This window comes from Galeopterus variegatus, unplaced genomic scaffold, assembly GCF_000696425.1.
Source record: "Galeopterus variegatus unplaced genomic scaffold, G_variegatus-3.0.2 Scaffold11330, whole genome shotgun sequence".
NCBI classification, from domain to species: domain Eukaryota; kingdom Metazoa; phylum Chordata; class Mammalia; order Dermoptera; family Cynocephalidae; genus Galeopterus; species Galeopterus variegatus.
This window is the reverse complement of record NW_007737441.1, coordinates 30,653-42,568: the sequence shown is the minus strand read 5'-3', so window position 1 is coordinate 42,568 and position 11,916 is coordinate 30,653. Positions and strand designations below refer to the sequence as shown.

The 11,916-nt window shown below is 35.1% G+C and overlaps 1 protein-coding gene across 1 annotated transcript in view; it reads left to right on the top strand.

The window, feature by feature from the left end:
• Positions 1-10,398: 10,398 nt before the first annotated feature.
• SPOCK3 (sparc/osteonectin, cwcv and kazal-like domains proteoglycan (testican) 3) overlaps positions 10,399-11,916 on the top strand; it is a 16,519-nt gene continuing 15,001 nt past the window's right edge. Inside the window, exon 1 of the mRNA XM_008594723.1 lies at positions 10,399-10,616. Coding sequence (XP_008592945.1) covers positions 10,442-10,616 — 175 coding nt within the window. The 5' untranslated portion in view covers positions 10,399-10,441. The remainder of the gene's footprint in view (positions 10,617-11,916) is intronic.

The window sequence follows — 11,916 nt, the reverse complement described above, 5'->3', positions numbered from 1 at the left end:
GGGTTGCGATACCGTTACCGGTCAGTAAAAAAGACAAAAAGGAAAAAAAAAAAAAAAGAAAAACAATGTAATGGGTAGGGTAGGTGAGAAATTTTTTGCTGGGTCTCATAAGGAAATTTTTTTTTTCCTTTTTGTCTTTTTTACTGACCGGTAACAGTATCGCAACCCTCGGTGTCATGCCCGCACTGCGCTCAGCCAGTGAGCGGGAACTGGTCTCCACATGGGATCCAAATCCTCGGCAGGAGCGCCGCCGCACTCCCAAGCAGCACACTCTCCAGTGTGCCACCGGGCCGGCCCTACATTGTTTTTCTATGTCACATCTCCATCCATCACAAAGTACCATTACGTGTTTAATTCCTTTTAGATTTTTGAATCCCCCCTCAGGTGGTGCATCATTTATTGAGCAGTTCTGACTCTTCTCACTATTTTCTCTGTTCATATAGCACCTGCTTGAGCACTTGTCACTTTGGGTTTGTTTTTGTTGCTTGAGTGCATATTTGTATCTGTTTTATATTTTGTCTCGTTATACATGTTCCACACTTTTTATAGTGTTTGGTATATATTTAGCACTTAATTGAATTATTCTTTATAAAATATTTTTGAATTTATACTATTTGTCAAGCATTGTCCCAGGCATTCAGGATACAGCAGAGAATAAATAGACATTTTCTCTTTATGGGCCACTGTTTATGAGTCTCTTTTTCTGATTTCTTCTCATCATTTTGATATCTAAATATTGGTAGTTCCTAACATTAAATATATTTTTTTTGTAGCTGCAATTATTATTTTTATGATTTTGTTGAGTATTTCATTTAAAAGATCAAATATACAGATGATCCCTAAAATTATATTTCTAGCCCTGATTTCTGAAATCTTATATTCAATTTCTCATCTAAATCTTCTTTTTTAAGTTCAACAGGCATATCAAACTAAACATGCTCAAAGCCCAAATTCAGATGCTCCATGCAGATCTGCTCTTTTGCAGTCTTCCTTAACTTACTAAATGTCAGGTACATTATTTCAATGCATGAAATCAAGTACCTCAAAGCCGTCCTTGAGAAAAATAAGTGGAGTTGGAGATGGATGATCTCTAAGTAAAAGCCAAGTCATTACTGTGACCTACGTGAGGGAGCAGACCTCTAATGCTCCGCCTCATCGCTTACCACGTGCTCTTCATACGCTCAACTCCAGTCACAGCAGTTCTTTCTTCTTCTACAATGACCTCAAGCATACTCTGACANATCTTCTTTTTTAAGTTCAACAGGCATATCAAACTAAACATGCTCAAAGCCCAAATTCAGACGCTCCATGCAGATCTGCTCTTTTGCAGTCTTCCTTAACTTACTAAATGTCAGGTACATTATTTCAATGCATGAAATCAAGTACCTCAAAGCTGTCCTTGAGAAAAATAAGTGGAGTTGGAGATGGATGATCTCTAAGTAAAAGCCAAGTCGTTACTGTGACCTACGTGAGGGAGCAGACCTCTAATGCTCCGCCTCATCGCTTACCACGTGCTCTTCATATGCTCAACTCCAGTCACAGCAGTTCTTTCTTCTTCTACAATGACCTCAAGCATACTCTGACATCAGATCCTCTTTACTTGATATTTCTTCTACCTGATATGCCCTCTAACTTTCTTAAGTAAAACTTTTTTTATAATTTGCTGTGCCCTTTACTCAAGAGTTTTCTTATGTTAATATATTCTATAAGTCATGGCATCTATAAGTGGCTGCAAAATTCCAGGTGGTGATTTTTTTCTTTTTACCAATGAAGAACAATCTCTTATCTTTCTTACACTGTTAGGATAGCACATGGGATGTTGGTCTTTTTCTTGACCGGGACTGGCAATGGGATCGCAACCCTCGGCGTTGCGCCCGCACCTCGCTCAGCCAGTGAGCGGGAACCAGTCTGTATGTGGGATCCGAACCCTCGGCGGGAGCGCCGCCGCGCTTCCCAAGCGGCACACTGTAGCAGTGCGCCACCGGGCCGGCCCCTGGCTGAATATTCTTGATTGCAATTCTCACATTTCTTTGTCATTTAGACCAGGGAGGAAAGCAGGTATATTGGGATAGCTGGAAATGCACATTTGTACCAGGTTTTCACACTGAGTGTGCGTGGCTTCAAGAACAAATCTAGCAATAATCTTGGTGATAGCAGGAGTGAAAATGAGAGAAGCAATAGCTTATGGGAGAGTGACCAAGCCTGGGTACCTTCTCCTAAGTTCCGTGACAGGTAGAGAGCCCAAATGCACCAAGGAGGGAGAAACCGGAGCTTACTATGTACCTCTATTGTTCCCTTCCTTCTAAGAAGCTGCCTTTGCTAACAGGCCACTGCAATTACTCTGCCTGATATTGCAACTTTAACCTGTAATGTGTCAACACATGACACTACAGCATGTGCAAAGCACAAGGGAACATTTAAAGAAATGAAAAACGTAGTCATTATTCTCAGCTGAAAGTCTCACTATAGTTCTGTTTCTCCACCAAATGGAGGAAATATGGCCTCAGCATTCAGTTTTGTCCAGACAGGGGAGTAGATGAAAGAGAATCCCAAAGACATTTTTTAGCTTAAACAAAAATCAATCTGTCTAAATGGAAAACCTAAGACCATACGACTTGTGGAAGATTATGCAGCTTATAGGAGAACTAATAAGTCTGACCTTTGGTTAGCAGAGATTTCTTAGATAGGACACATGAAAGGAAAAAGTGATAAATCAAACGTTATCAAATTAGAAATAATCGAATTTCAAAAGATATTGCTTATAAAATGAATAGACAAGTCACAAACTGGAAAAAAATATTTGCAATGATAAGGGAATTGCTTCCAGAAAAAATAAATGACACAAATCTAACAAGAGTAAAACAACCCAACTTTAAAAATGGGCAAAATAAGCAGAAGGAACTCTCATTTATTGCTGGTGGGAATGCAAAATGATACAACCATTTGGAAGACAGTATGGTGGTTTCTTACAAAACATTCTTACCATAAAATCCAGCAATCTCATTCCTTGATATTTACCCAGGGAAGTTAAAAACACGTTCACACAAAAACCTGAAAATGAATATTTACTGCATCTTTATTCATAACTGTCAAAACTTGGAAGCAACCAATACATACTTGAGTAGGTGAATGGCTAAATTAACTATGGCATATCCAGACGATAGAACATTACCATCAAAATACCAATGACGTTCTTCACAGAAATAGAGAAAAAAGATCCTGACATCCATATGGAACAGCAAAACACCCGAATAGCCAAAACAATTCTGAGCAAAAAAATAAATAAATAAAGCCAGAGGCATTACACTTCCTGACACCAAAACAGCAATGTACTGACATAAAAATTAATGCTCAGACCAACGGGACAGAATAGAGAGCTCAGACGGCAACCTACATATTTACAGCCAACTGATCTGCAACAAGGGCACCAAGAATGCATAGTGGGAAAGGACAGCCTCTTCAACAAATGGTGATTGGAAAACTGGGTATGCACGTGTGGAAGATGAAACTAGATCCATAACCTCTCGCCATATACTAAGATCAATTCAAAACGAATTAAAGAATTAAATATAAGACCTGAAACTATAAAACCCCTAGAAGAAAACAGGGAAAACACTTCAGGATGTAGGGCTGGGCAAGGAGTTTATGAACAGGACACGAAAAGCATGAACTACAAAAGAAAAATATAAACCAATAAGATTGTATAAACTAAAAACTTTCTTCATAGAAAAGGAAACAATCAACACAGTAGAAAGACAACCGACACGAAAAGCATGAACTACAAAAGAAAAATATAAACCAATAAGATTGTATAAACTAAAAACCTTCTTCATAGAAAAGGAAACAATCAACACAGTAGAAAGACAACCGAAAAAATGGGAGATGTTTTCACACTATAAATCTGACAAGGGATAAAAAGCCAGAATATATAAGGACAATAAAAAAAAAACAGTTAAAAATTTTAAATCTGATTAAAAACTGGGCAAAGGAGCTGAACAAATATCTCTCAAAGGAAGACATGCAAATGACCAACATGTACATGAAAAACACTCAACGTCATCAATCATCAGGGAAATACAAATCAAAATCACTTTGAGATATCATGTCACCCCAGTTAGACTGGCTATTATCAAAAAGAGAATAACAAATGGAGGCAAGGATGCAGAGAATGGGGAACCCTTCTACACTGTTGGTGGGACTGTAAGTTAATTCAACTGTTATGGAGGACAATATGGAGCTTCCTTAAACAAACACAGGTAGGACCACCATGTGATCCAGCAATCCCACTATGGGGTACATACTCAAAGGAATGGTAATCATCACGTCTAAGGGACACCTGCACTGCCATGTTTACTACGGTTCTACTTACGATAGCACATGAGTGGGAGATGAATAAACAAACAAACAATAAAGGAAAAAAGAGAGAGAGAGAGAAAGAAATAATAATAACAAGAATATGTTGAACTTTTAGAGAACAGATCTGTGGTTGCTAGGAGAGAAGGGGGGAGGGAGAGAGGGAGGAGGTTAATGAGATATTAATTATCAGACACAAAGAATGATTATGTACTGTAAAGATGATTAGGCTAACTATCCTGATTTGGCCATCTCATATTGTACACAACTATTGATAGTCAACTTTGTACCCCACAAATATGCATAATCAATTATGCTGCAATAAAAAAAATGAATAAAATAAAGTAAAAATTACTGATTAGACTCAAAGAAAAAATAAATAACTTATCAAACCATGAGGAGACATGCAGGAAACTTAAATGTATACTGCCATACTACGTAAAAGAAGCCAATCTGAAAAGGCTATATACTGTATTGCAGCCATACGACATTCTGGAAAAGGCAACACTATGGAAACACACACACAAAAAATCAGTGGTTGACAGGGTTAAGGAGGAATAAGGGATAAATAGTTGGAGCACAGAGGATTTTCTCTGTATGATACTATAATTGGATTGATGTCATTATACATTTGTTCAAACCCATGGAATGTACAACATCGAAAGTCAACTCTAATGTGAACTATGGACTCTGGGTGATAATGGTATGCAGTGTAGTTTCTTCTGTTTTAACAAACATACAGCCCTAGTGGGTATGTTGACAATGGGGGAGGTTATGCATGTATGGTGAAAGGGGATATATGGAATATCTCTGTACCTTCCACTTAATTTTGCTGTGAATCTTAAACTGTTCTAAAAAGATAAAATCTTCAAAAAAATGGGCAAACTGTTTGGGTACTTCACTAAGGAAGAAATAGGATGTCAAATTAACACATGAAGAAGCTCAGCACCAGTGATCATTAGGGAAATTATACATGAGATTACAATGACAATGAATTACCACCTATGCACATATTAGAATGGAAATAAATAACAGCACTGGATTTCTCATACATGGCTAATGGGAATGCAAATGGTATAGTCACTTTCAAAAACAATTTGGCAGTATTTTCTAACATGAAACATGAACTTACCATATAACCCAGCAATCCCTTTTCAAGACATTTATCCTAAAAAAAAGAACATATGTTCACATAAAAAAAGTATAAGTGGATATTTATAGAAAGTTTATTCATAATAATAAAACCAGCAACAACTCAATGTCCTTCAATTGGCAAATGGATAAACAAATGGTTGTATATACTTATAATGTTATATATCCATACAATGGAAAAGGACGCACATTAGTACTGGGACCAAATTAATCCTAGCATAAATTCTGCTCTGTGTCTTCCCCCCAAAAGCTTAAAAGCTACTTTAAAAATGACCAAGCTTATATGTGAGTTACTTAAACTACATGCCATAATACAACCTAACATTATAGAGGAATGCCTCAAAATCCAGTAACTGACAATTCAAAATTCATAGTTTTCCACATCCAATTATATTTTACTAAGCATGCTAAGAACTATAAAAATATGGTCTGTAATTAGGAGAAATGTCAATTTAGAAAATATATCCAGAAATAACAGTGGTGATGGGATAATTATACAAGGACCTTAAGACAACAGTTATTAATATTATTAATATGCACAATGGTGTAAAGGTAAACAGAGACAACAGTCAGAGGGAATAAAATTTAATAACACTTAAATAGGATGTCTGGAGATGAAACATACAATAAATGAAATGAAACATATGCTAGATGATACTTAAAGAGCATTAAATACTGCAGAAGAAAAAATCCATCAACCTTTGCACATATGATAGAAACAACTTTAATTCCATCTGCTATCTTACTATTCTTTTGCCATGTGATATAATGTAGGTCCAGACATTAGAATGTGGACATCTTCAGGAGGCCATTATTTTGCCTACCATCTAACTAAATAGTGGACAGAAAATGGGAATCATAACAATATATAAATAAATAAAGGTAACATATTTAACTGACAGAACTAAATAGTGGACAGAAAATGGGAATCATAACAATATATAAATAAATAAAGGTAACATATCTAACTGACAGGAGAAAAAGAAAGGAATGAAAAGAGAAAAAGAAAGAACAAATAACAGAGGTGACAAATAAAATAATATAGCGATCTGGAAGTTTTAAACCCAGCCGTATTGACAGTCATATCAAATGCCTGTGATCTAAACACTTCAATAAAAAAGGCAGGTATTTTCAGCCTGAGAAAAGAATGTGAGACTCAATGCTATGCTGTCCTCAAGAAACCCAGTTTAAATATAAAAATACCGATTGGTTAAAAGTAAAATAATAGAAAATATAATCATAAAAACTGGAATGGCTATGTTTATATAAGACAAAGTAGACATCAGAAATTAGGTGAAAGGAATAAATATCCATTGTGGTGACAGAAGTAAGGTTTCTGGCTAGACCTGGAGTAGATTTTTGTTTGTTTGTTCATGTTATATTAGTTTATATATATATGCATAGGTAATATAATGCCATATGTAGTATTATAGTGTGTACAATATAATATACTTATAATATTATATTATATAGTGACTATAGTATTATATTTGTATTGTACTGTGTATAGTGACTCTATGATAGAGAATATGCTATCATAGCTACTACATGCTATCATATAGTGAGTATAAGTTTTTAAATCACAGAGTTCTTATCAAAGAACTCACCAAATAATAGCTATTGCTCCAAAAGTTCAAGAAAACACACAAAATTTTTTTCCTTACTTTATTTTATTTTATATTTGTAGCATTAACAGAATCATGTTTGAAAAGCATATGATTAAGTTAGAATACTAAACTCATTGTATTTCTAAGATTTTTATCAGAATTTCTGTCACTTTATCATTCTGATTATTCTCATACCACAATTTTGTCTATAAAGATGCTCAAATAACAAAACATAAGCTTGCTCTATTTTTGACCTTCAATGAAACATGGAGATTGTTTTGAAAACTCCCCACATTATTTGAATGTGTACATTAAGGCTTAGATATGTTAAATAACAATCAAGGAAAGGCAGAGAAATGGCTTTGAAGATAAAGGAAAGGGGCCACAGGCAAGACTGGCCGAACACAGGCCAGTGCCCTGAGTTAAAGTTAAGTATCTTGATATTCTCTGTCTAAAATATTATTTTATCACATGGCTCCTTCACCAGGCGTGCACTCTATATAAATTTAATTGTTAACATAAAACATTAACTCTTGTTAAGTATTTGTGCATGCCATATTTTTAGTATGTTGATGTCGGAGTTGTGGAACTCAGAACTCCCTTCAAAGTAGAACTACAAAAATTGTCAAAAGTTTAAGTATATTTCTCTTTCACACTGTAGTGACAAAAACGAGAAGGAAGATGTATTTAAGAATGTATTCAAACTGACAAGGATGTTTGCATGGTACATTGTATAAGTCATGCAGAGATCATTTTAAAATTTATGTTTTAAAGATTGACTATTGGTCAAAGGAAACTCATGCAATTGTGTACTGATCTCTCAGCTTCCACATTTGCTCTCATATAATCTACATGGCAGGGAGTGTTTTCTGTATAAAACATAAACCAGAGGCATCACTCCCTGCTTTTAACATTCAGTAGTTCTCCATTGCACTGCAAAGACAGTCCAAAGTGTGTTCACTGAAAATATCATCCAGAGGATATTTATTGGAATCTAAGGCTCTCCACTGAATTTTTACCACTTCTCCTTAAACAGTAAACCCTACTGTTGAATCCCTAGCTGCTGGCCTTCTGCTGAGTTTCTCTGGGAAATCCCTTCACCCTACAAAACCCTGTAGCCACATATCTCATCTAGTTCTCTGTCCCCGAAACTTAAACTGAGCCATCTTTGGCTTTTATGTGCATGACTATGCTCCGGCTGTCTTTCCCCAGTGCTCTCTGCCCACTCCCACAATCCTTGGACAAGCCATAAGGTAGATAAGCAGATACTCATCTGGGAATGAAAGCCCATTTCTCCCTCTTGTAGACATTTGCAGACTTTGGATCAAGGGCACACCAGAAATTTCATACCAAGAACTTGGTTTCTTTCAATGGCACTGGAGAATTTAATATATTTATTTCTTATAGGTTGCTTTATTTATATAATCCCTGAGAATTTGACAATTTTCAGCAGTAAAAAACAGTTTAAACAAATACCTTAAACTATGTTGTTTTAAAAGTAAGCACCAAGAGAGTAGGGGCCAAATCTATATTTTTTAACCTCATATTCTCATAACCAAGAAAATAGGAAATGAACAATTCATGCTTGGTCTTTGTTTTGGTTGGAGAACTCTGTTTTGATTCTACAAATAATTTTTTTTTTTTTGACCGGTAAGGGGATTGTAACCCTCGGCACAGTGTGGTCTACACCGTGAGCGCACCGGCCATCCCTACATAGGATCCGAACCTGCAGCCTCGGTGCTCCCAGCGCCGCACTCTCCCGAGTGATCCACGGGGCTGGCCCTACAAATAATTTTTAACAAAAATTCAAAGAAGAAAAAAATTGCTGAAATTCTAGCTCTATGCTTTTATAGAAATGTCCCAAATACTTCTTTTATACTTGTATCCTCATTGGCATGGTGACACACAGATACAGAGCACTGAAAATGTTCTGAATAAATTAATCAAATAAATTCCAAAAAGGTGATAAAACTGTACATTTCTCAAGCCCCCAAGTCTCCTATGGTCAGTATCTATTTAATTTTTAATCGTAAGTATCTATATTTTTATTTGCGATTATTTTTTAACTGAGAAGTATAGCAAACTACAATTATCAAAACAGATTCTGTGTTTAACTGTGTACTACATCTGCGAGGGAATTCCACTCATAAATGTTTAAACTACTATTCAAACTCTGCTGTTAAAGATTAAATACTTTTTTATATTTAATTTTCGGGTCTGCATATTTCCAACACATTCTCCATTTCATGCCAGTTAATTAAGTTATTAATTTACTTTCACTTGTAATGAGTAGAAAATATCAAATAAAGCAAAAACTAGGTTAGCAAAATAAAGGTTAAAGCTCACTTCAACCTGAAAATTAAGAATTGTTGAATGCAAACTTTTTTAAATGATTCAAAGCACCAATATTGCATCTGATGCTATTTGGGACACTGAGCCTGAGCAAGTCTTGTGGCTTATCCCGGGTCGCAAAATAAAGGTTAAAGCTCACTTCAACCTGAAAATTAAGAATTGTTGAATGCAAACTTTTAAAAATGATTTAAAGCACCAATATTGCATCTGATGCTATTTGGGACACTGAGCCTGAGCAAGTCTTGTGGCTTATCCCGGGTAACCCATCTTTAATAGTATGTAGCTTGGATACAACCCTGTTCTGTCATCAATCCGTACCTGCCCCCATCTAGTGCACCCTGCTGCCTCCCATTATAACACATTTTTAATTGTAAAAATTGCATTAAAGAAGCAAAAGACAGAGTCTCTGTGTAAATTATATGATGGACATTCTTCCTTTGGTCAATAAGCTTATATGAAATATCACAATCATAGTTCTACCAAGATACAGGGTATTATTGAATTTACTTATTATATTACTTATGTGTTAATGATGCTTTTGTTAAAATGGCATTTTCATATCTTTGAAAGGAAATACATTTTAGTTTTGTATAATATTATTTCATAATATTTACATAGATCTAATAAGGCATTAATCACAATATACTGTTTATTCAGAAACTTGAACAATGAATTAATGTAAATAATATATAATTAAAATAGTATCTTCCATTGACAGTATGACTAATTACTACCACATGTTTTCTGGTTAATCTTCACAACTATCCTGAAATGTAGATATTACTGTGAAACAAATTACTCAAGATGAATTTAAAGCCTTACCTCTCTGACTATTCAGTAGGTGGCCTATACTAACTATTATGTTGATTTATTTTGCTTTCTGATGGCATCTTTCATGTTTAGCTAATCATTTTCTATCTTTGCCTTTAGGATTTGATACCAGTATTTTGCCAATTTGCAAGGACTCACTTGGCTGGATGTTTAACAGACTTGATACAAACTATGACCTGCTATTGGATCAGTCAGAGCTTGGAAGCATTTACCTTGATAAGAATGAACAGTGTACCAAGGCATTCTTCAATTCCTGTGACACGTACAAGGACAGTTTGATATCTAACAATGAATGGTGCTACTGTTTCCAGAGACAGCAAGGTAAAAGATGAGACCCCTACAGTTGCAAATAGTTCACCTGCATATCAAATTGTATCTATTCCTTCATGATAAAAAAAAAAAAATAACAGCGCACTATGCCCTATTCATTTTGGTAAACTTTTTTCTAATTTGAGTCTTTACTATAAGAGCAAATAAGCAGCAGGTTGAACAAAATAACTCTGCTAGAGATACGATACAAGCTAAATAAGATGAAAAATAGTAATTATTATTTCATATTAATGCACTTCATTGTAGTTTGCATTATGAACCACCAAGAAGTAAATAGAGATATGAGAATGTAGATATTAAAAGTAATCATTAAAATTAATTTGCTATCTGCTTAGCCCACGGTGTAAAATAAATGGGTTTTTTATCATTGTATGGTGGAGTGTTAATATTCTATTTTGTGATCTTATTAAATGAGCTGAATGAACCACAACATTCACCATAAAGTTATTTTTACTCGTTTGATTTTAAAATGACAGTCTTTCAAACTTTTCAAAGTAGCTTAGCTTTTTAAAAACTTCACTAGCAAATAAAGTGTCTTAATACTCTGGAAGAGGTGAGACAAGATGAAGAGTTGGAATAATATTAGTTCTTTATGGATCTTTCTTTATTAGGAAATGTAAACATAATGTAAAATTGGAATCATACTTCCAGAATCAATCAAATGATAATTTATATTAAGTATGTACAGGGAAACAAATCCAAAAAAACTCACAGTATGATAAAGTTTTGGGAAACTAAGAAAACAATGATATATGTAATTTTGATGCTAACTTAGAAAAAATAAGCTCTGGGAATTAGTTTGATGGGGTATACTTGCTATTGTCAATACTTTCTAAAATTCTTGGCAGTTAAGAGAATGAACAAGTTTAAACCATATCCTTGATTCTCGGTCTTTTGTATGAAAACTCACACATTATTTATCTTAATTACTTTTTCATATTTAACAATAGTTTAGTAATTAGGGATGAAATGATTATCTATTAGTTAGTGGTGAGTCAACTGCTGGGTTAGCTGAGTAGAATAGCTTAACTATTTATGAACCACTTAAAAAAATAGTTTTGCCATATTAAAATATTTTAAATCACACACAAACACACACTTGAACATATATTGCTGACTTTATTACATATGATCTTGCTAGGTAATTGAACTCTCCTAAAAAACTACATTATGGGCCGGCCCGGTGGCGCACTGGATAGTGCGCTGCTTGGGAAGCGCGGCAGCGCTCCACCCGAGGGTTCGGATCCCACATACAGACCGGTTCCCGCTCACTGGCTGAGCGAGGCGCGGG